This window comes from Rhinatrema bivittatum, chromosome 12 (assembly GCF_901001135.1).
Source record: "Rhinatrema bivittatum chromosome 12, aRhiBiv1.1, whole genome shotgun sequence".
NCBI lineage: Eukaryota > Metazoa > Chordata > Amphibia > Gymnophiona > Rhinatrematidae > Rhinatrema > Rhinatrema bivittatum.
Window position 1 is genome coordinate 63,590,382 of NC_042626.1, and position 26,229 is coordinate 63,616,610.

General features: G+C 44.0%; 1 protein-coding gene across 14 annotated transcripts in view; it reads left to right on the forward strand.

Annotated features, from left to right (window-relative positions):
- The window catches only part of PKNOX2 (PBX/knotted 1 homeobox 2), a 989,927-nt gene that overhangs the window by 668,392 nt on the left and 295,306 nt on the right, over window positions 1-26,229 (forward strand). For all 14 annotated transcript variants that reach the window (XM_029573058.1, XM_029573057.1, XM_029573049.1 and 11 more), the window contains one exon: window positions 18,776-18,915. In XM_029573058.1, the coding sequence (XP_029428918.1) occupies window positions 18,776-18,915 (140 nt within the window). The remainder of the gene's footprint in view (window positions 1-18,775; window positions 18,916-26,229) is intronic.

Here is a 26,229-nt window from a genome sequence, read left to right on the forward strand (position 1 = left end):
AGAGAAATAGAGACTGAATTCTCTATTTGCCATACCATACAGTCTCTATTTCTCTTTGCCGCGAGCGGGATAGGCCCCGCTTGCGGCACCACGTGGATGCTCTTTGGCACCCCCTGTGGCTCGACGCCCTGAGAAACACACAGTCGGCGCCAAAACAGGTGGGGGAGGGGGGCGTGACTGGGAGGGGGGGTACAACCCCGGGGGGGGGGAGGGTAGCGGCAGTAGCACAAGGGTCGCCTAGGGCACCCAATACCCTTGCACCAGCCCTGGGCACAAGGTTAACATGGGTGGGTTGTAGGCACACAGGTCTGAGACCTACTTGTTGTATTTTTATTGATAAATAATGTCATTCAACATTTTACTTCAATTATTTCAAGCATTTACCAGAATTAAAAATTCCTTATTAATCTGGATTAATTTATTTTATACTTATTGCAATTTAAAATGCACAGAAAACAAACAGATCCAATCAATCATGTAATAAAAATTAATGTACTCTCTCATGAATCCTCTTTGCAGAAAGTCAGAAATCATCATAACTACAATAAAATAGCATTAATCATCAGAACAGGTGCAGAGCAGAGCTAGGACAATTCACATTACAACCAACATGAAAAAAAATATTCAAATTCTGGTGTCACCTCAGCAAAAAATATCCCTTCACTGCTAAACATTTTGGGGCAGATTTTCAAAGGGTTACGAGCGTAACATATGTGTGTAACCCCCGAAAAGCTGCCCCAAGCTGACCCTGCACGTGCTTAGCCTATGTCCCGGGGCTTCGAAAAAGGGAAGTTCCAGGGGTGGGGCCATGGGTGGGGTGCCGTCCCGGGGGCGTTCCGGGGGGTGGGACCAAGGCCTCCGGAACAGCTGCTGTGCCGGGGGATGGTGCACCAGTGGCCGGCTGGCGCGGGCAAGTTACGCCTGCCCAGAGGCAGGCGTAACTTTCCCAATAAAGGTCAGGAGGGGATTTTAGATAGAGCTGGGAGGCGGGTTAGATAGGGGAAGGGAGGGGAAGGTGCAGGGAGGCGGAAGGAAAGTTCCCTCCGAGGCTGCTCCGATTTCAGAGCAGCCTCAGAGGGAACGGAGGAAGGCTGCGCGGCTCGGTGTGCGCAAGTTGCACAATTATGCACCCCACTTGTGCGCGCCGACCCTGGATTCTATAACATGCGCTTGGCAGTGCGCACATATTATAAAATCGGGCGTAGATGTGTTTGTGCTGGGTTGCACGAACAAATCTAAGCCCGCGCACAGGTTTAAAGATCTGCCCCTTTGTGAAGTAACACAAACTCCTGCAAAGAAAAAGACGTCTAGAACTTTGCCATACAGTCACAGCATTGACTCTCAGGACTCAAAGGCAACCTTATGAAAAAGCAGCAATGCAACTACTACATCAGGCTCTAGAACATTAATATATCACCTACTGGAGTAACAGAACAAGCTGGACTGCTACACACTAGCAGAAATACTGCACTTCAGTCACATACAGGCAAACCAGAGACCAACCCTTTCCTAATATAGAAATGAGAGACTACAAATTAAAAACAAACATATTAACAAAACCAAAATAGAAAGCCTGAGAATCCAGACTCTGAATATTGGAATACTGAAGAAAGAGCAAAATACAAAAATATAAGAAATGCACATTCCCAAAGATGGCATATTCCGATTGCTAAAATCTGATCTTTGTATTTTTCTAATCAGTTGGTCATGGTCTCTCTTTTTCCTTTTTCCATTGTTGCTCATTTCCTAATTCCTTTTCAGTCTCTCTCTTCTCCTACTGTTTCTTCCCTTCCTGCCTCACACACACATGTTTTCTCTCACAGACTCCCTTACACACACAAGCTCTCACTCTTATATGCTCCCCCACACTCAAGCTCTTATTCTCTACATACACTCTCTCATTCTGCATGCTCTATCACACACACACACACACACACACTCTCTCTCTCACTTTCTCCCCCCCCCCCCCCCGGCTCCTATTCTTATGCACACAGACGCATACCCAGGCTTCCATTCTCACCCACATCCCATTCTCACCTACACACACGGAGGCCTTTTCATTAGGCATAGCCAAAATCCTACTTCTGCCACCGTGGGGAAGGGAAGGGATCCCACGGTGGCATTGCAGCTCTGGCCCTCCTCTTCGCCATCGTGGGGATGGGATCTCGCAGTGGCACTGCAGCTCCAGCCATCCTCTTTGCCGCTGTGGGGATGGGATCTCGTGGAGGCCTTGCTTCTTCTGAGGCCCTTCACCATTGCGGGAATGGGATCTCATAGCGCCCTTTCTCCAACAGGCCTCTTACAGTTGTGTGGGCCTGAACCCAAAGTGGATGGGCCATGATCCACCCAGGCCCACCCGTGGCTACGCCACTGCAAGAGAATGGAAACCTGTGGCATACTTATCTCAAAAGAGACAGCAACAGGCATTTCCTTTCTTTAGAAGTATTGAACAACTGAAGGATTTTATTGAGGGGGCGAGGGAAAGGGGTCTATGGAATTATCAGGGTTATTAACAAATAAACATGAAAAAAAGGATTTTTTGGATGCAGTGAGTAGTTGCCATAGTAACTACCTAAGCGCTGTAAAGCAATGAATGTTCAGCAACAAATTGTTGCCGAGCTTAGGGAAAATTTCATATTGTGGTAAGCAAATTTGCCCCTGATAATTTGCCCTCCTCCTTTCAGATTGAGGAGTGGGTTATCCTGGTGTCTCTGCATTTTCTTTACACTTACAGATAAGGAGGATAACTTTCAAACAAATATGCATTGCAGCGTATATGCATGAATATGGCCAAGAACAGATCTATGCAAGTATTTTATAACATGCACATATGATAATCATGCATGTTATAAAATACACTTACTTCTACCCTGCAACATATGCTCATATGTAGGCTTGTGCACGAGTGCATGCAATTCATTGAAACCACATATATCAATGCTTTTCCTACCTATATGCTTATATTTTACATGCAAGGGACTTATCCCTTTATATAGGGATTTACACATGAAAGTCAGCCAATTTTAAAACATGTGTACACAAATTAAATTAACCAGTTTGCCAATTAGTCCACTAGTTCACCCAGTCCTTCTCCGGGACATCAAGGCCCTTCTGATTCTTTAGCCTGAACTTCCCCCAGATCACCCAGGCCTCCCATCTGGCCAATAGTACACAATAAACACATTCAATATTACTTACGCCAGATAATTAACAGGTGTATAGCTATGCAAGTAAGTTGGCAAATGTACACACACAAGTTTCTTTTAAAATAGCAATGCATGTGTGTAAGTATTGGCCTCGCCTCGGAATGCCCCAGACCTCTCCGTTTTTACATAAGTGCATATGAAAGTGAAAATACATGCATAATTTCAACTTTTAGAAAATATAGAACACAACAAGTAGCTGCTACTTATAAAATAAATTTTAAAAGCCCTACATGTGCCAAAGCTGGGAGATACGCACACAAGTGGGTCTGGTGCGCACCCTTGTGAATTTCAAAAGGCTCCCATGTACGCAGGTATCTCCCAATATGTGCGCAATTCAAAAGCTCAGAAAAAGGGGCAGGGCATGGGCATGGTCTGGGTTGGGCATGGGCGGGATGGGGAAGGCCAGGAGAAGTGCTGGGGTCCCCTGGCATGTAAACGTACTACTGCTATAGAGAGGTTGTAAGTACAAAAACAAACACTTCTAGGCTAGTTAAGGGTTGGAGCTAACAGGAGGAAAGGGAGGCTAATAAATTAGTGGGGTTTGGAAGTGCTGTCCCTAAACTAGGCGAACTGGGAAAAAACGCCATTCTAAAATGCCCCCCCACTTATGCGGTAGAGTTGGTATTTGCGTGCAAATAAAATTGTGCACACATGTACCAAGCCCTTCCTGATAAACTTCATCTGTGTTTTAAGTTAGGGGTAACAGTGTAAGGCTGGTATTTGGTATATGGAGTTGCCTGTTAATGATATATTTTGTAGATATCTTACTGTTTTATTATGTGTGCTTGTTCAAAATTATTCAAAGTTAAATCCAAGAGGACTATAAGAAATTGCAAGAGGTCCTTGTGAGACCTGGGAACTGGGCATCCAAGTAGCAGATGACATTTAATGTGGTGCACATAGGGAAGAGGACCCCAAATTATAGTTAAATGATTCAAGGTTCCACATTGGCAGTCACCACCCAGGAAAACGATCTAGGCATCAGAATGGATATGTTGAAATCCTCTGCCTGGTGTACAGCGGCAGCTATGAAAGCAAATAATATGCTAGATAGTATTAGGAAAGGAATAGAGAATAAAACAGGGAATATCATAATGCCTCTGTGTTGCTCCATAATGCCTCTGTGTTGAGTACTGTATGCAGTTTTCGTCACCATATCTCAAAAAAGCTATAGCAGAAGGGCAACCAAAATGATAAAAGTGGATAGAACAATTCCCATACTAGGAAAAGCTAAAGAGATTAGGGCTCTTCAGCTTGGAGAAGAGATGACTGAGGGGAGATATGATAGAGTTCTATAAAATAATGAGTAGAGTGGAACAGGTAAACACAAATCAATTGTTTATGCTTTCAAGACTAGGGGACATGCATGAAGATACTAGGTGATACATTTAAGACAGGAGAATATTTTTTACCCCACACATAAAAAAGCTCTGGAATTTGTTGCCGGAGGATGTGGTAAAAGCTGTTAGTGTAGTAGGGTTTGAAAAAAGGTTTGGACAAATTCATGGAAGAAAAGTCCATAAACCATTATTAAGGTGGACTTGGGAAAATCTGAGATAAGCAGCATGGAGTCTATTGAATTTAGGAAGCCTTCTAGGTGCTTGTGACCTGGATTGGCCACTGTTGGAAATAGGATGCTGGACTTGATGGACCTTTGGTGTGACCCATAATGGCAAAACTTATCTTCTTATGTTATCGAGTTTAGCATCTGTCTCTGACAGTGGCCAGTTCATTGTCTCGGAGTGTGAGCACTTGGCTATGGCGTGATTGATGCAACATAGGAGGCAAATCCACTAGGCCCATGCTAAGAGCAGATGAACATGCTGTATTGAGACGAGGTCTGGCCTTCATTTCTATTGGCCCCGTTGCCCGCAGGTTGAGCCCTTGGGTTCCAGGAGCTGGCAGGCAAGGGTCCATTAAAGAGTGGTCAGGCAGTCGCAAGCCAAGATCAGGAATCATCAAAGTTTAGGCAGTAGTCAGGGCAAGTGGATATTAAGTTGTATCAGGATCCAGGCAGCGGTCAGGGCAGGTGGAGCTCAAGTATTGAAGTCAAAATCCAAAGCCAAGGTCAGAACTGGAAGACTGACAGAGACAGGCAAGACAGAGTTGGACAAGGGCAATACTGGGACAGAACTGGACTAAGGCAAGAAAATAATTAGAACAAGGCATATTAGGAGTAGGACAAAGCAGGAGCAGGTTGGGATAAGGCAGGGCAAGGAGCAAATGAGTCAGGAACTGAAAACAAGCAGGGCAGGACCTGCAACAGGTGAGACAGGAACATGGAGCACATACACTGCAGGAAACACAGGAGGATCTGTTGCTGAGGCATCAGCTGTAGCATGGCTGGGGTTTAAATTCCCAGCCATATGATAGTGGGAGCCTGCCGAGAATTTTCCTCCATGGGGCCTTTAAGCTTTGGCATGCCATGTGCTCATGCACTTAGGGGTCAAGAGGAGGCAGCAGCATGGCAGCATCCCAGTGGCATCGGGATAAGGGTGCTCCTCAATCAGACAAAGGTTACTTCTGGGTCACAAGTACCTGGCAGATCCTAAAAGTATATCTGTTTCTTGTTACTCATAGTGATGGCTTTCCCTGGCTAATAATGTTCTTATAGATATAGATTTCTCCTTCGACAAATAGGCATGAGATAGCCATTGCGGGTGGGTGACCTCATCAGACGGCACTGACAAAGACCCAGATCTTAGAGCTCAGTAATGTTTTTACTGAGGATACATGGGAGTTTCTGCATGCATGCTACCTCAGGAGCCCCTCAGTCTGTCTTCATCTAAGCAACCACATGGGTGTGTCCCATTCTCTCTCCTAAAGGTTTTCAACTTTTGTGCCTTGTTGCTGCCTCATTGTTTTTAAAATTTTTCACCACTGCCTACCCAGCTCCTCAAACAGAACTTTTCAGTTAAATAAAGGAAGAAGAAAAATCTTAACTTGAGCATGGAGAGGTCCAAGGCCAAGAAGCTCATGCTTGAAGCTTCAAGGCCTGTATCTGTGAGCACCAAATGTCCATTGTGGATATGTACATGGACATGACTCCTCCAACTTCTACAGCTGTGGTCATATGTCCCCCCCTAGGGTGCATCAGCCCTGCACCTGGAAGATGGAGGCCTTAAGGGCGGCACTCGTGAGCAAGAGCCTCAAACCTTGGTGTGAGGCTGAGGAGCATTGAGGTAGGAGGTATGGGGACAATGAAGCAGATGAACAACTCTGGTGTGGCGATGACCAAAGGAGGCAAAAGCAAGGCAGGCGAGAAGATTCATTCTTTCCACCACTTTTGTCCTCCTATCCCCATTTAACATAATCTTTTTCTCTCCATTCCTCTCAGCTACGCTTCCCTCATCAATCAATTGCTCTTTCTCTGCTCCCATTCATAGTTTCACACCTCTTTTCTAGTGCTTGCCTTAATGTTTCATATTTCTGCAGGGCCTGGCTTGCCTCCTGCAGCTGGTGGCTTTTGCCAGGCTCCGCTCACCTTCTGCCAAGATGGATTACACAAGGCCATGAAAGCAGAGCTGCCAAATGACCCAGGTCAAGGAGAGAGATTTATACCAGTCCTGGATCTCTGGCAAATCCCATCCTAATGCATTTATGGTACCTGCAATGCTTTCTTCAAATGGTTAGAAGCGAGGACTAAAAATACCACAGTGCATTAGGGTGGAAGTTCAAAAACCAGGCCTGACCAAAAGTTTCTCTCCTAGACATTGGATCTCTTGCTCCCTTTGCTGTCATATTTCATAGCTCAGCAAAGCCCTTTGCACTTCCTCCTGCCATAGGAGTTGCTGAGGCCTGGCATAATGCTCCACTATGGTTCATAATATAAAATCTGATTATCATCGATTTACACTATTGGTTGCTACACCCATTTCAGTCGTATTTTAAGCATATGTGAAAAGCTACGTAATTGTCCTCTGTACACAGTTGTCATTGGCCCTGAGGAGGTGAGTTAATACAACAGTAGCTATACTGTTGTACTGAAAGAAAACTTTGGGGTTTTTTGTAGACTACAATACCTTTGAACCAGTATTAGCCAAAGATAATGATGTGCATGAGCTTTCAAACCCACAGAGGTCCCTATCTCAGATCTCTTATTACAGAAACACTATAGTTAAACTTTCAAACTCTAGATGGGAAGCAACAGGACCTTTTTGGTTCTGTTTTATTTACCCTCTTTGGAAGTGCAGCTTGGAAAAATTGTGTGTGTATATATGTGTGTGTGTGTGTGTGTGTGTGTATATATATATATATATATATATATATATATATGTCGTGTAAAATATTCCCTCGGAACAGAGAAGAGCCCAGTCACGCCTCCCTTCAACACCTGCAGCGCCCACACACAATGCCAGTAGATTTAGGGCATATGAAAAGCACATTTATCTGAAGATGTATTCTGTGGGGACTCCCCTCCACCGCTGCTTTCAAAGTGCCTGGCACTCTTGTTTTGTTGGAGCCTTCAGAATTCATAAGTTAGCTATGCAAAGAATGTCTGTTTCGTCTTGTTCTCGTGATTTACGGCCATGGATTTAGCAGATGAGCAAGAGAGAGAGAGGCGAAAAGGGCCATAAAAACCGTGAGATTTATTGAAAATCAGAGTGTGAAGCGACCCCTCGCTCATCTCGGCAGCCATTCATCAGCCCCGTTTACCTCTGCTGCACTACAGGTAGTATTCAGACATTTCTCACCCTGCCAGAGACTTTAAATGGCTTAATGGTGTAAAGTTGTGAGATAATTCACCGTTTGTAACATAAGATTTTTTTTTTAACTGATCTTTTTTTACTGATTAGACTGTTACAGCTTGCTTGTCATTAGAAGAGAATTATGCAGGATGATATTGTATAGTAGGCCATGTGTACAGAGTAAATCACAGCAGTGATGGCCTCAGGAATAAGACCATTTCCTTGTTCTACTAAGACAGTACAAGCAGCTGGAGAGCAAATGGGGAAGAAAAGGTTTAAAAATGGGCAGCAGGTATAATAAAATGTGCATGCCTTGTTTTTAAAAGATAGTATCAGGATATGATAAAGTATAGTATGGCATAAATGAAAGTAAAACTTGGAACAAGACACATACAGAAACTGAAAGAACAAATAAACAAGCAAATTAATGTTCTGAGCAATTTAGTTGCTGTAAGCCTTTCTAGTATTTTCAAGAATAAAGTATTCCAGAGTTTCATTGTTACAAAGTACAGGCTCTTTTTGAGAGGCTACTTTTCAATTTGTCTGTGCATACTCTCTACTCCTGGGCTTAACACCAATTTTCAAAGGGAACACATGCATATACCTTCCCTTTGAAAACTGCCATAGATACAAAGTGTGCACAGACACTTGCACGTACTTTCTGCAAATAGATTTATGCTGGAAAAGTGCATTTGAAAATTTGAAAATGTCATCTGCATATTCACTTTTCCTCCACTAATCTGCATATTCACTTTCCCTCCACTAACTCTCAATGCACCTAATAGTTGGTGTTTTCCACAACCCTTGGACTTTAGGCATGCTGAGGGAGGCCAATTTTCAGACAACCAATTAGCATGAGTAAAACTCTTTGAAAATTGCCCTCTGTGTATTATTTGTATAGCACCATTTGTGTACATGACAGTGTATGGTCACAGAGTAGTAATTATTTTTAAAGAACCATTAGTGTATATGATGCCTTACGGTCATAGAGCAATGGTTAATCTCTTGAATATCTACATATCATTTTTACAACTCAAATGAAAAGCAGGTTTTCTTTATTCTTCTTCCCATATGCCACAACAGGTAAATCCATTCTCTGTTCTTTGTAGGCAACAAGAAGTCCGCTTTTAGGCAAAGAATGTAACTTAAATCTATGACTGGACTTTCCAGTCTGAGGTTAGATACACCAAGAGATATGCTGACAAAAGCAGATCCAACACCTAAAAACCATGTATGATATAATGCTCTCTCCCTTCTGGTAAATGTAGGGGGATGGTTTTGCAGACCTGCAGGAGTTGCTTTCAGCAGCTGTGACATAATGTGTAATTAATGAGATTCTTTGCACTTAACTTCCTTTCTGCTGTGTTCTCCTATAACCTTGAGGTCTCTGATGCAGCTTTTGGCCAATCCCTCCAGCCTAACCCACTCCCAGCTGCTGGAGTGGTGGTTATGGAGATGTTCCGATGGTGCTTACCCATGCAGAAGGCAATTTCAAAAGGGGCGTGTTTTATGCTAATATAGCATTTATCGCAATTTGCACTAATTACCTGTGCGAAGAGCTAAGTTAGCGCAAATTGCGATACCATTTCAGATGCTGCGATAAGTGCCAGACCTGTTGTATTTCCTTCATTCAACCACCAGGGGACCATTGTTGAGAGGGAGAGAGAGACTGGCCATAATATCATGGCCTATAGGTAGGTATTTGTATCCCTATGATAGGCCCACCTAGTAACTTGATGGACTCTCTACCTGGATAACATCAAGCTAGGTTGAGAGAACATTGCCCAAATCTCATCTTGGAGTGAGTTTCCTCACTCCGAAGGCCAGCAAATCTTCACAAGAGACCACTGTTCTGTTCGTAGGTGTCACGTAGAATGTCAGAGTGGCCCTTAACCCCCTACACTCTTACCTAAACCCCACCTCGAGTTACTAGGTGGGCCTACCATAGGGATACAAATACCTACCTATGGGCCATGATATTATGGCCAGTCTCTATCTCTCTCTCTCTCTCTCTGTCAATTCACCTGAAATAGGACTTACGGGAGACATCGCAAATGGCGATGAAACCTTACCGCATGGTCACGGCAGCTATCGCACAGCCTAACGCAATCCAAAGAGGTGTAGTTAAAATCGGCCTTGCGGCTGTGCGATAGCTCTTCGCAGACAGGCTAAAACAGCCCACTCTCTGCCCCTAACTCCTCCTATTTTCTGAATTTGCATCGCACCATACGATATGGTGCGATCGCATGCGTTAAACACGTTTTCGCATGTGTTAAGGGCTTATCGCATGTGTTAACGGGGCTTTTCACATACAATAAGCCCTTAACGCATGCGAAAACACCTTATCGCATTTTGAAAAATGACCCCCTCTGTGCCTTAAATAGTGTTTCACATGCAGAAATGTCTACATTACCTGCATGTAAAGTTACACAGAGAGACGGTAACTTTGGCATGTGTAAGTCAGTGCGTACCCAGATAATCGGCGGCTTTATAACATGCAAGCATGCACGCAGAAATCCTTCTTCTACCGCATACGTTGATTTTAAAAGGGGTGAGCGCCCATGCCATTGCCAGTTTTACCAGTTCTTCCACAAGTTCACCCAGTTAAGAGCTACGTCCTCCAAAACTCCTTAGTTTAATAGCCTCAAACCCCCCAGTTAGCTCAGACCTTAACTCTCAGATACAGCTAGTTTTCTTTTTGTTACTTACTCCTCCTTCAGAGCGGAAGAAAACGTATGTAACACTAGACCTGGGTGCACGCCCAGGCACGTAAGTATTTGCATGCACATCTCTCAGCCCCACCCTGGAATACTCATTCCCCATTCAAACTCCGCCCATACCACGCACCTTTTTGAATCGGAGCAAGATATGCACACAGTGGGAGATACGCAAGTACCTAGGCAGCTTTTAAAGTACACTGGGTGCACACGAGCCCGACTTGTCTGCACATCTACTAAATGATTTGCCTGCCAGGCTTTTAAAATTCACCCTATAGTGCCACAACATATGTAACTGTATGCACAGATAGGAGCGTGGGGTAAGGGAACATTTTCTTTTTGAAAATTGACATAACATGTGTGGGTAAAAAGTACCCATAGATTTTACACTTCTGTACATAGTTTGAGAATTTTCCCTAATCCTGCAACAGAACAGCTGCAAGAGAGACCCTCCGCACAATACACAAAACATATTGTCAGAAAGTTACAGTAGATTAGTAAATAGATAACTTGGTTTGTGTTTCTGGGTGAGATGATTGCATCTACAGTGTTTATGCAACATAAAAGAGAATCTGTTAAAACCAGGAAAGCTTAACCTGAGCTCCCTTCTCCTCTGCAGAATGTAGGAAGCAATGCAGTCATACTTTGGGGACAGAGCTTCAGAGCCTTGGCCTGGCATAGGGCATTACTGAGGAGCTCAGCCTTTGCAAAGGCATCTCTGACAGCCCCTGACAAGATTGGATAAGGAGAATTGCAATCAGGAAATGTATAGTATCATTATATCCTCAAGCTAGTATTCTGTGCTGAAGAACACAGTTCTAGAGACCAACGATTCTCTAGCCATATCATGGGAAGGATTTAGGGTTGAGGCAAGAAGAGGAGTCCTGGCATGCTGGAACTGACACAGGAACTGGAATTGGGAGCTGAACTGGAACCTGGAATAGGAACTGGAGTCTCAGCTACAACATGGAATTGAAACTGAGACTTGAAGCTGGAAATAGAACTCAAAGCAAAAACTGGAGTCTGAGCTGGAATATCGAATTTAAACTGAGCTTGGATCAGAGATTGGAAATGACACAGGTAATGGAATGGAAACTTGGCATAGGAGCAGGACTGCAGCTTGGAACAGTGACTGGACTGAATTGGAGAAAGGGTTGAAGTTGCAGTTATGACTAAGACAAGGGCTGAAGCAAGGATTGGATGTAGTGAAGCTTAAGGAATGGGCTATAGTCTGGCAACTAAGATTTAATTCTAAACAATTGCAGGGTTATCTGTTTAAATCTTTTTGATGGTACAGTCTCAAGAACTGTACACAGTACTCCAAATGAGGTCTCACCATAGATATACCTTTTTTTGTCCTTCTCACAGTTGCTTTCCCTATGCACACAAGCATCCTCCTGCTTGTGTGCATAGCCAAAAGATCTTCATTCAAAAATTGGAAGAAGGATGCAACAGAAGAAAATAGGATAATGCATAAATGTAGGCAAGTAAAATGTAAGACATTGATAAGACAGGCTAAGAGAGAATTTGAAAAGAAGTTGGCCGTAGAGGCAAAAACTCACAGTAAAAACTTTTTAAAATATATCCAAAGCAGAAAGCCTGTGAGGGAGTCAGTTGGACCATTAGATGATCAAGGGGTTAAAGGGGCACTTAGAGAAGGTAAGGCCATCACGGAAAGATTAAATGATTTCTTTTCTTCAGTGTTTACTGAAGAGGATGTTGGGGAGGTACCCGTACCGGAGAAGGTTTTCATGGGTAATGATTCAGATGGACTGAACCAAATCACGGTGAACCTAGAAGATGTGGTAGACCTGATTGATAAACTGAAGAGTAGTAAATCACCTGGACCGGATGGTATACACCCCAGATTTCTGAAGGAACTAAAAAATGAAATTTCAGACCTATTAGTAAAAATTTGTAACCTATCATTAAAATCATCCATTGTACTTGAAGACTGGAGGATAGCTAATGTAACCCTCATATTTAAAAAGGGCTCCAGGGGAGATCCGGGAAATTACAGACCGGTTAGCCTGACTTCAGTGCCAGGAAAAATAGTGGAAAGTGTTCTAAACATCAAAATCACAGAACATATAGAAAGACATGGTTTAATGCAACAAAGTCAGCATGGCTTTACCCAAGGCAAGTCTTGCCTCACAAATCTGCTTCACTTTTTTGAAGGAGTTAATAAACATGTGGACAAAGGTGAACTGGTAGATGTAGTGTATTTGGATTTTCAGAAGGCATTTGACAAACTTCCTCATGAGAGGCTTCTAGGAAAAGTAAAAAGTCATGGGATAGGTGGCGATGTCCTTTCGTGGATTACAAACTGGTTAAAAGACAGGAAACAGAGAGTAGGATTAAATTGACAATTTTCTCAGTGGAAGGGAGTGGGCAGTGGAGTGCCTCAGGGATCTGTACTGGAACCCTTACTTTTCAATATATATATAAATGATCTGGAAAGAAATACGACGAGTGAGGTAATCAAATTTGCAGATGACACAAAATTGTTCAGAGTTGTTAAATCACAAGCAGATTGTGATAAATTGCAGGAAGACCTTGTGAGGCTGGAAAATTGGGCATCTAAATGGCAGATGAAATTTAATGTGGACAAGTGCAAGGTGATGCATATAGGTAAAAATAACCCATGCTATGGTTACACAATGTTAGGTTCCATATTAGGTGCTACTACCCAAGAAAGAGATCTAGGCGACATAGTGGATAACACATTGAAATCGTCGGTTCAGTGTGCTGCGGCAGTCAAAAAAGCAAACAGAATGTTGGGAACTATTAGAAAGGGAATGGTGAATAAAACGGAAAATGTCATAATGCCTCTGTATCGCTCTATGGTGAGACCGCACCTTGAATATTGTGTACAATTCTGGTCGCCGCATCTCAAAAAAGATATAATTGCGATGGAGAAGGTACAGAGAAGGGCTACCAAAATGATAAAGGGAATGGAACAGCTCCCCTATGAGGAAAGACTAAAGAGGTTAGGACTTTTCAGCTTGGAGAAGAGACGGCTGAGGAGGGATATGATAGAGGTGTTTAAAATCATGAGAGGTCTAGAACGGGTAGATGTGAATCGGTTTTTTACTCTTTCGGATAATAGAAAGACTAGGGGGCACTCCATGAAGTTAGCATGTGGCACATTTAAAACTAATCAGAGAAAGTTCTTTTTCACTCAGTGCACAATTAAACTCTGGAATTTGTTGCCAGAGGATGTGGTTAGTGCAGTTAGTATAGCTGGGTTTAAAAAAGGATTGGATAAGTTCTTGAATGAGAAGTCCATTACCTGCTATTAATTAAGTTGACATAAAATAACCACTGCTATTACTAGCAAAATAAGAACATAAGAAATTGCCATGCTTGGTCAGACCAATTGTCCATCAAGCCCAGCATCCTGTTTCCAACAGAGGCCAAAAACCAGTCCAGAAGAACCTGGCAATTACCCAAACACTAAGAAGATCCCATGCTACTGATGCAATTAATAGCAGTGGCTATTCCCTAAGTAAAATTGATTGATAGCCATTAATGGACTTCTGCTTCAAAAACCTATCCAAACCTTTTTTGAACCCAGCTACACTAACTGCACTAACCACATCCTCTGGCAACAAATTCCAGAGCTTTATTGTGCATTGAGTGAAAAAGAATTTTCTCCGATTAGTCTTAAATGTGCTACTTGCTAACTTCATGGAATGCCCCCTAGTCCTTCTATTATTCGAAAGTGAAAATAACCCAGTCACATCTACTCATTCAAGACCTCTCATGATCTTAAAGACCTCTATCATATCCCCCCTCAGCCGTCTCTTCTCCAAGCTGAACAGCCCTAACCTCTTCAGCCTTTCCTCATAGAGAAGCTGTTCCATCCCCTTTATCATTTTGGTTGCCCTTCTCTGTACCTTCTCCATCTCAACTATATCTTTTTTGAGATGCGGCAACCAGAATTGTACACAGTATTCAAGGTGTGGTCTCACCATGGAGCGATATAGAGGCATTATGACATTTGCCGTTCTATTAACCATTCCCTTCTTAATAATTCCCAACATTCTATTTACTTTTTTGACTGCTGCAGCACACTGAGCCGACTATTTTAAAGTATTATCCACTATGATGCCTAGATCTTTTTCCTGGGTGGTAGCTCCTAATATGGAACCTAATATCGTGTAACTACAGCAATGGTTATTTTCCCTATATGCAACACCTTGCACTTGTCCACATTAAATTTCATCTGCCATTTGGATGCCCAATCTTCAAGTCTTGCAAGGTCCTCCTGTAATGTATCACAGTCTGCTTGTGATTTAACTATGCATAATTTTGTATCATCCGCAAATTTAATAATTTCATTCATTGTATTCCTTTCCAGATCATTTATATATATATATTGAAAAGCACCGGTCCAAGTACAGATCCCTGAGGTACTCCACTGTTTACCCTTTTCCACTGAGAAAATTGACCATTTAATCCTATTATCTGTTTCCTGTCTTTTAACCAGTTTGTAATCCATGAAAGGACATTGTCTCCTATCCCATGACTTTTTAGTTTTCGTAGAAGCCTCTCATGAGGGACTTTGTCAAATGCCTTCTGAAAATCCAAATACACTACATCTACCGGTTCAATGTATCCAAGCTTATTAACCCCTTCAAAAAATAAAGCAGATTTGTTAGGCAAGACTTGCCTGCACCATTGTCTCATCCACGCATTGAAACTCTGGAGCTCTCTCTGCATCTGGGGACCTGCACATGGAACAGGAAGCATTTCAGAGAATGCCACCCTGGAGGTTCTGGTAACATGGAATAGACTTAGATTTTGGGTACTTGCCAGGTTCTTATGGCCTGGATTGGCCACTGTTGGAAACAGGATGCTGGGTTGATGGACCCTTGGTCTGACCCAGTATGGCATGTTCTTATGTTGTTATCTCTTTTTTTGAGATTGGATGGCCAGAATTGCACAAGATATTCAAGGTGCAGACACATCACAGTTTAATACAGAGGCATTATGATATTCTCTGTTATATTTTCCATTCCTTTAAAATTAATTCCTAACATTTAATTTGCTTTTTTGAGCGCCACTGAACATTGACCTGAGAATTTCAATTTATAATCCACAATGAGTCCAGGATCCTTTTCCTTAGTGGCGACTCCTAATATGGACCCCAGTATTGTTTACCTGCAGTTCGGATTATTTTTCCTTGTGTACATTATTTTGCATTCATCCACATTAAATTTCATCTGGCATTAAAGACTTAGGATCAGATTTTCAAAGGGGTACGTGCATAAGAATAGCACGTACCCCCCGAAAACCTGCCCCAAGTTCCCCCTGCGTGCACCGAGCCTATGTTGAATAGGCTCGGCGGCGCAACCAAGCCCCAGGATGCGTGTAAGTCCCGGAGCTTTGCTGGGGGGGCATGTCGGGGGGCGTGTCGCAGCGGCGCGTCATCCGGGGGCAGGGCCGCAGGTGTGGTTCCAGCCCGGGGGTGTTTCTGGGGCGTGGCTGAGGCCTCCGAAACTGCTCCCGGGCCATGGAATTGCGCGGCCGGCGTGCACGAGTTATGCCTGCCTCGGGCAGGCGTAACTTTTCAAACAAAGGTAGGGGTTTAGATAGGGCTGGGGGGTGGGTTAGGTAGGGGAAGGGAGGGGAAGGTGCGGGGGGGTGGAAGGAAAGTTCCCTCCGAGGCTGCTCCGATTTCGGAGCGGCCTCAGAGGGAACGGAGGCAGGCTGAGCGGCTCGGTGCGTGCAGGCTGCCGATATTGCGCAGCCTTGCACGCGCTGACCACGGATTTTAAAATCTATTAAAATCTGGTGTAGTCTTGTTTGCACCTGGTGCGCGAAGAAAACTACGCATTCGTGTATTTTTTTTTAAATCTGCCCCTTAGTGCTCAAATGGTTTCGCTCTTACCTAACAAATAGAACCTTGAAAGTAAAATTTCTTGATAAAGAGTCACATCCTATCGATCTCAACTTCGGAGTGCCCCAACGATCCTCTATCCTCTACATTATTTAATATCTATGTGCTCCCTTTATGCAGAATTCTATCAGGCCTCGGTCTAACACATTTTATCTATGCTGATGATATTCAAATTTTAATACCAATCCAGAAGTCTATTGTCCAAACTCTAAAGCTCTGGGACATATACCAATCCACCATTGAAAAGGTTTTAACCCAAATGAATCTTTCCCTAAATACTAAAAAAAAACTGAAATCTTATACATCTCCCCTAAATTAAGGAAGACAAAAGAGCTTGAAATTCAAGAAGCGGCCAAAAACTACCCCATCTCCCTAGAAGTACAAGATCTAGGGATTCTTATAGATTGTGAATTCTCCATGAAATCCTGCGTTAAAAAAAATCATAAGCGATGGTTACTTCAAATTAAACATACTCAAAAAATTAAAACTCCTCCTTTTCCCTAAAGTGTCTTACAGGCACTTGTCTTATCAAGATTAGACTACTGTAACTCACTATTCTTAGGCCTTCCTGCAAATATAACAAAACCATTGCAACTTCTGCAGAGCTCTGCAGCTAGACTCTTGACAGGTACTAGAAGATCTGAACATATCACCCCAATATTAAAAGAACTTCATTGACTGCCAGTCAAATACAGGGCCCAGCATAAAACCTTATCACTAATGCACAAAACCCTCTACAATGAAAAAATTGAATGGCTAACCTCTTCACTTCACTTCCACACCCCCTCAAGAACCACCAGATCAACCGGAACAGGGATGCTACCAATTCCTTCCCCTAAAATTGCCCACCTAAATAATGTAAGAGAAAGATCTATCTCTATTGCTGGACCCCTTCTATGAAATTCTATCCCGCAGGAATTACGACTAGAAGCTGACATCAAATTATTTAAAAAGGGGATTAAAACTTGGCTTTTTAAACAAGCCTACCAAGAGCTGTTAGCATAATTATCTTACACTTCTGATTTAATACCAAGGTAATGTATATTTTTATTATACTATCTCTACCCTAACTATACTACCTCTCTAAGGGCCTCATTTTCTAAAATATCGCAGGCCTGTGATACTTTAGGTAATGAGGGGTGGGGGGCCGAAATGGGGGGCGGTCCTGCTCTAGCCAGCAGCGATCACACCGCCGTGGTGCGATTGCTGCCGGTTTCGTACCCAATAGTGCCACCATAGAAGGTGTAGCTATTGGGCACAAAATAAGACGCGAAAAGGCCCTTACCTTTTCGTCGTCCACGGCATCGTAGCGGAGTCGGCCCCGGTAACACCCCAGCTCCTCCTCTTCCAGGGCCGACTCCTCCCCCATCTTGGTATTGCACGCGATAAGAGACTTTTTGCGTGCGAAACGTCCCTTATCGCGTGCGATCCGTCTGGTAAATGACCCCCTAAGTGTTTACATTTTGATTATTTAGCATACTATTTAGTTTGCTATGTTAATTATATTATGAAATAATGTATTTACTTCTTTCTTCTTTGGAAATACAAATAATTTTAAATGATTAATTGCTAACTACTGTAAACCGATTTGATATGCTTGCATGAAAAGTTGCTATATAAAAATTATTAAATAAATAAATAAATAAATCTGCCATTTAGATGCCCAATTCCCCAGGTGTTCCTGCAGTCCCTTGCTATCCACTTGACTTTTAACAACTTTGAATATTTTTGTAGCAACTTCAATTATTGCTCCTTTTTCCATATTATTTATGAATATGTTGAAAAGCATCAGTCTGACTACAGATCCTTGGTTCTTTCCACTGTTCACTGCCTTCTATTGGGAAAACTGACCATTTACTCTGTTTCTTATTGTTACTTTCAATGAGTTACCAACCCACATAAGGATATTGTTTCCTGTCCCATGACTTTTTGAATTTCCTGAGGAGACTTTCATGAGGAACTTTGTCAAATGTCTTCTGAAAATCCACATATTTAAGACTTGGATTGGCCACTGCAAGACAAGATGCTAGGCTCGATGGACCTTGGTCAGTCCCAGCATGGCATTTCTTGTGTTCTTATAAAATTCCTCTCTACAATAAGCATCCATTCTATTTTTGTTCTCCTGATACTGGTTTTCTTCCTAGTGTTAAATAACAGTTTAATTAGGTCTCCCCTGAATGAATACCTGCATTCTGCTGCCATTAGAGTACCTATTTTGTAAATACAGTTTATGAATATTTTTTTGCCTTCTTTTCTCAGATGACAGCAACAGCACAACCTACTGCCAAGGCCCAGGCAGTGCACATCCCAGCATCCTCAGTAGCAGCAAATGCCTCAGTCCCCAGTGCTCCAGTGGACCCTCAAGCACAACTGGAAGCGGACAAGCGTGCAGTGTACAGGTAGAAAACAAACTTGTGCCTCCTCACTGCCCCTTTACATCATTACTGCAGCTTGCACATTTAACATTATGCTCTGCATGAGCCAGACCCTATCTCCAAAATAGAGATGTAGGCAGACGGACTTTTCAGTAGTTTTAATGAGCTTAAATTCTGATTGGATTAAAACTGGAGAGAGAAGAAATTGATTTGTTTTATACTGTAAAAAAAAAAGTGTCAGAGGTACCATAGTCGGGGCACAACTCTTGAATATCTGTATGACATTGTCTGCCATAACAACTATAATGCTCTTATATGTAGTTAGGGAAAATAAGCACACTAGATAGATCTAGTATTTTTTATATAGCTATCTGCATCTCTCTACACTTCTTGTTATTGCTTTAATTGTTCTATAAAAGCTTTGTTGTAGCTGTGCATGTGTTTTGTTGGCAATGCAATGCCAGAGTAAGATTTCCAAGCCTCTGTCATCAACAGATTTGCTGTTTTAATTATTGTAATCATGTTTCCCTCTTCTGGATAGATAAAGCAGAGTTACTTACCTGTAGTAGGTGTTCTCTGAGGACAGCTGGATGTTAGTCCTCATACATGGGGGAAATCATTGAATGGAGCCCAGTATAGAAAATTTATGTCAAAGTTTCTAGAAGTTTGACTTGGCCTCATTGAGCATGCCCAGCATGCATTATAGAATGCATCCCAGTAGGGTCCCCTTTAGGCTTATAGAATGCAAGGATAAAATAAAAAAGAAAGGAAATCCAACTCCATGGAGTGGTGGGTGGGTTTCGTGAGGACTAACATCTTGCTATCCTCAGAAAACACCTGTTACAGGTAAGCAACTCTGCTTTCTCAGAGGACAACCAGGATACTAGTTCTCACACATGGATAAATCCCTAGCTACAGGCTGTCTCCCTTCAAAAAAGGGGATCAACAAAATACCCAGAGGTGCCAACGGACACAACAACAATGGTGTCATTGGTAACAAAAGGGGGAGACAGCCTGAACCCAAACAATGGGCCCTAGATGGGAACAGATTTGGTTTCTGCACCTCAAACAAGTTCTGAAGGACAGATTGGCCAAATGTATTGTCGTAGTGGCTATCTCTATCCAAGAAATAGTGAGATGTGAAGAGAACTCGGTTAATGTAACCAAAACTTAATGGCACCTGTTAGAATGTACTATAGTATGCTTACTCCAAACTTACTTATGTGCCTACATGCAAACCGTTGCGATGGTATATAACTTAGCGACGGTATAGAAAAGACTTTAAATAAATAAATAAATAAACTCTATATTGCAGCCTTGCAGATCTCCTCCATGGGGACTGATTGCAAGTGGGCCACTGACGCTGCCATGGCTCGAACAGAATGAGCCTTGACATGGCCTCCAAGATGCAGTCCTGCCTGGGCATACCATAAGAAGATGTAGTCTTCTAACCAATTAGAGAGTGTCTGGCAACAGCAATACCCAACTTATTCCTGTGAAAAGAAACAAAATGTTGGATGGACTGTCTGTGGGCTTCTGTCTGCTCTAAATAGAAGGCTAAGGCTCTCTTACAGTCCAAGATGTGAAGGGCCTGTTCGTTTTGGTGTGAATGGGGCCTGGGAAAGAATATTGACAGGACAATGGACTGGTTAAGATGGAAGTCCATCACCTCTTTAGGCAGGAACTTAGAATGCATATGTCATGAAAGAACTTAGTATAAGGTAAATAAGTCACTAAGGCCTATAGCTCGATGACCCTGTGTGCTGAAGTGAACGCCACCAAAAATAAGACTTTCCTGGTCAGGTATTTCAGGTCACAGAAGCACAGCGGCTCAAAAGGAGCTTTTATCAGCTGAGTTAACACAACTTTGAGGTCCCCTTAGGGGAGGCTTCAACTGAAGCAGGCCCTGCATGAAGCATACAACTATAGGCTGTACAGAGATGGGTAAACCATCTACACCACAGAGGTATGCACCATTTACACTCAGATGAACTCTAACAGAGTTGGTCTTCAGGCCAGTCTCCAATAGGTGTAGAAGGTAATCAAATAGTTTTTGTTTGGGGTATGAGAGAGGATCTAGGGTCTTCTGCTCACACTACACTGAAATCCTCCTCCACTTCAGTCCATAGGACCTTTTAGTGGAAGGCTTTCTAGAAGCTACCAGGATCTAAAATATATCCTGTGAGAGATCTGAGTGGTTGCAGAATTAACATCTCAACATCCAGGCTGTGAGTGACAGGGCCTGAAGGTTGGGATGTCACAACCTGACTCAATCCTGTCTGATGAATTCTGGGAAAATCCAGAGACTGATTGGTTGGATAATTCTCACAGGAGTGGAAACCAAACCTGTCTCGGCCAATGAGGGGCTATGAGGATCATAGTTCCTTTGTCCTCATAAAGCTTCAAGAGAGTCTTCACCACTAGTGGAGTCAGAGGATACATATACAGAAGACACTTGCCTCAATGCTGGGTGAGGGCATCTGAGGCTGGTTTGCACGTGTCCTTTACAGGGAACAAAACTGAGGAACCATCCTGTTCCAAGGTGCCACAATCAAATCTACATCCGGGCTTCCCAAAAGGTAGAAGATCTGATTCGTGACACCTTGGTCCAGAAACCATTCTTGGAGTCTGAAGGCACATCTCAGTCTGTTCGCTGTTCTGGCCAGACCAAGGACCAGATCTGAAACACTTCCTGACACAGGGAGGTACAATCTCGTACCTCCCTATTTGTTGACATACTACATTGCTACTTGGTTGTCAATTTGAATCAGGACAACTTTGTAGGACAACCTGTCTCTGAAAACCCATAGCATTTATCTGATCACCCGGAAATGGATATGGCAACTACATTACTGAGCAGACCAGATGCCCTGAGTGCTGAGCCCATCTATATGAGCTCCCCAACCCAGGATGGACACATCCGTAGTTTAGACAATTTGGGTGGGGGGACTTTGAAAAGAGATCTCCTCATTCCAGATTTGAAATTAACTGCCACTAGGACAAGGAATCCTGGAAGGGCGAGGTGACTCAGATGCAGTCCTGTAGGCTCTGCATGCCTGATGCCACTGTGACCTCAGGGTCCATTTCCCTTTCATATGTATAAGTGTGCAAAGGGAATGACATTAACTGTTGCAGTTATGTGGCCCATCAACCTCAACATGTGCCAAGCCAACACTTGCCTGCTCTGTTGAATTTCTACCGCAGTGGTCATCAGGTTGATAGCCCTTTGTCGAGGCAGAAAGGTCTTGGCTTGAGCTATGTCTAGCAGGGTTCCTAAGAAGTCCAATTGAGGTGACAGGCTGAGGTGGGACTTTGGGTAGTTGATGACAAACCCTAGTGACTCCAACACATGGATGGTCAAAAGCATGGTCCTGACAGCCCCTGCCCAAGAGGCGCTCTTGACCAGTCAATCATCCAGATAAGGGAAAATGTACTCCTGCGAAGGTTACTGCGAAGGTGTGCCGCTACTACAGCCAGGCATTTTGTAAAGACACGTGGGGTCTGAGCAAGCCCAAACAGCAACGCTCTATACTGGAAGTGCGGTGACCGGGGAAGATCTCGATATGCGAGTATACGTCCTTCAGATTGAGGGAGCATAGCCAGCCTCCTTGTTTTAGAAGGGGGATCAAGGTGCCCAGTGAAACCATCTTGAACTTTTCTTTCTTGATGAACCTGTTCAAGGTCCTTAGATCTAGGACGGGATGGAGTCCTCCTGTTTTCTTTGGAATCACTGACCTCCTAGATGAGGACAGGTCCGGAGTGCTAGTGGAGTGTTGTTGAAGGGTCTCATGGTGGTCCCAAATCTGGGCCACCGCATCCTTCACCTTATCTCAAAAGAGATTCTTTCCAGTGCATGGCACATCAGCAAGTCTTCCCTGTACTTCTGGTTGGAGATCCAAAGCCCACAACCATGCCATTCTGCGGGTGCCAATTCCCACTGCAGAGACCTTCAATGCCATTTTGAAAACATTGTAGGTTGTGTGGATCTCATGTTTTTCACATTCCAGGCCCTTATGCACAAGTGAGAGGAGCATGACCTGCTGCTGCTGAGGCAACTGCTCGACTACCTCCTGCACCTGCTTCCAAGATACCTCATGAGAACTGGCTCAGGTAGACCTGGTAGGAAGTTATGCGGACAATGAGCATAGACCTCCTTCCTCCCAAAAGCATCCATTGCTCTGTGATCCTTCCCTGGGAGTGCTGAGGAATTGTTCCAAGTCTGCTGCTCGAGTTAGCAATATGTTCTGGATTTGCTAGGGAGTTAGCAATTTGTTAGAAATCTGATGCATGATGGGAGGAGCAGTCAGATAAGAGGAGCAATCTATAGAGAAAGCTCTGTATAGCGGGCTCCTGGAGAGGGAGGAGTCAGCAATCTTGTAGTGTCTCAGATATCATCTTGCTAAGGAGTAGCAATCTGTAATGAATCTGATATAGTTGTGGGTGGATCCCTGGGCCGATGGCAGATGACTACGCCCTCGGGAGGATACCCCAAGAGGGACCTGGAATAACGATCCCAGGATGGCTGAGCTGTGGAGAAACTGTAGAAAGTGAGTAGGCAGAGTAGGCAGAGTTCATGAACAAAACTAGATGACAAAACTCACGTAAGGTCTCAAGTAAGCTCAGGAGCTGGAAAGGATTAGGCTCTCGAGGAGCGAGTACCTGGTTCCAGAGAAAGCTCTGAGAGAGTGATGGTAACTCACAATTGTTTGTAGCAGTGATAGCTTCCATGCAGTAGAGAATCTTCAGAGTGTCCAGGAACATGGGCCCTCGAGGAGCGAGTACCGGTTCCTATCTGTAATCTGAAAATAAAGAAAAGAGCGAGGCCTCCGAGGAGCGGATATATCTGGTAAATCCGAGGAGACAGAGTAGCTTGGATAGCCAAAGCGAATACTTATCCGTATGCTTATCCTTATCCTTATCCGTATCCTTGCTAACTCAGTTTGTTAGCGTTTTCAAAGACCTTTAAATATTGGAAGCAGATTACGTCATCTCAGGGGATGCCCCCGAGGTTCATGCCCTTGCTGGTACAAAAGTCGGGACGCGCGCACACGCGCTCCCTAGGCATCAAGACAAGATTGCGGGGTTGCAGCATCGAGCCGGTCCGGGGACACCAGAGGGAGATGGCATGGAGACGCCGCGGCAGCCAGCCGTCCATCAGACCCGGAGGGAGTCGCCACATAGGTAAAGAAGGCGGAGTGAGGACGTCGAGCAGCGATGGACGCAACAGGAATGGGTCCTAGAACACTTGGCTCTCTTGAGAGAGGACTTGGCCTCCACTGATTGGTGAGGCAGCTTTATTGCGAGTCGAACCTGGGAGTCTTCTGGATGAGAGGGACTTAGTCTGCCTTCTTGTTCATAGGAGGCACTATGAGGGGGTGTTCCCACATCCTTAACAGTGGCTCCTTAAGGATCTCATGCACTGGGACTGCCATGATTTCCTTAGGAGGCGCCACAAACTGGAGGATTTCAAGCATTTTGTGCCTGGTATCCTCCTCAGTCAATAACTGAAAGGGGATGGCCTTAGTCATCAACCTAACAAAACTGCAAAGGAGAGGTCCTCATGCGGGGACGTTTTTCGCTCCTCTGGAAGAGATGTGTCTGAGGGGAGGCAGTGGTGCCCCAAAGGGCATCAGTGCCATCCTGGGAACCAACACTGGCTGGGTCAGTAACGCACTGAGCGCGTGTAGTGATTCTAGCAGCAACTCCAAGAGCAACAGTGCCAGCATCAGTGTCGCGGCATCAATGCTTTGCATCGCCTTCTCGACCCACACCTGCACTCGCCTCTCAAGCTCCTTGTCGAACATTGTTGTTGCCAGAACCATCTAGAATGGAGGTGTGACCTGATTCTCTTTGGAACTGAGAGGATGATTGGTGGTTTACACCGAGATCGATGGAATCCATGGCGTACCTCCAGCATCGATGGAGGACTAGCTCTTCTCACTGCGAGGTCACTTTGGGGGCATCACAGAATGAGCTGGTGCATCCCCTTGCCCGGCATCAATGGCAAGCAATGTCGATGCTTCTCCGGCTTTTCTTGATGCTCGACACGGTCCATCTCCAGACCCGACGTCCTCAGCCTGGAGGAACTTGACGATGGCCAGTCTCTGGTGCCTCTATCAGCCAGCAGCATCCATGGAACCGAAGGCCCTGCTGATGTTGATGGCTTGGTATCCATCAGTTTGGCTCCATGGTCCCTCGATGCCAATGCCAGTGGCCCAGTCTTCTCTGACTTGAATAGGCACTCCATCTTATCAAGTCAATTCTGGCATCCCCTTGAGGTCATCTGGGCACTTGTGCAGCAACCTCAGATGTCATTCAGTGCCCCAGGCAGAGGACACATCTATCATGGGGGTCCTTGATCGACATAGTCCTTATGCACCAGGGGCATCATTTAAAACCGGAGGTGGACATAACGAGACAAAATAAAAGGGACACGCTGTTGAAGGTGATGGTGATGGACATCGATGCCAGTGGGCACTGACCACCTCACTGCCCTGAGAAACTTACCAGAATCGACGAAAACCCTTATTTAGGGAGCTAGAGGGGTTCCAAGGGAAACCCGGTACCAACCGCACGAAGCAGAGAAGAAACACGTGCAAAAATACACGAAGATAAAGAATGTATGAAGCTTTCCAGCACAGACCAAGTAGGCCCAAAAGAGCGAGGCTCACTCATCCGCGAAGTTGCAGGCTCTGCGGAAAAGAAGAGACTCCTAGGGACCCCGCGTGGGTGCATGCTATAATGCGTGATGGGCATGCTCAATGAGGCCAAGTCAAAGTTCTAGAAACTTTGACATAAATTTTCCATGCCCAGCTCCATCCTATCATCCTGTTTGTCCTCAGAGAAATGATGCTTCAGCAGTTCTAGTCACTATGCGTTCAGTAACGAAAGCCTGTGTGCATGTAAATTTTGAGCTATACGCACAGAACCTGAGGTTTAAATATTTTTCTGTCAAATGCATACATTTTGTATGCACAATTTTTTATGCACGCAGAAAGGTTTGTCAGTTAAGTGTTCCAGGGGTAGGCTTAACTTTACACAGCAAGCCTGAATATTCAGCACTCTCCAGGTAAATTTAGACACATAAATCTGGTTGGAGAAATCATAATCCGAAATTTATTCAGGTAAAGTTAAGCATATAACTTTATCCATAGATATTCAGTGGGAGATTTAAGCGCATAAGACCTGCTGTATATCCGGGACCCAACAAGTTAATATAAATTCTGCTATAATGTAAGGCTCTTGTCCGATCTCTTAATAAGAGTATAATGCGACCATCGTATGGTGTCACTCTGTGCTAGCGGCTTATATGTGAAGCCTGTGGGGCACAAGGACTAT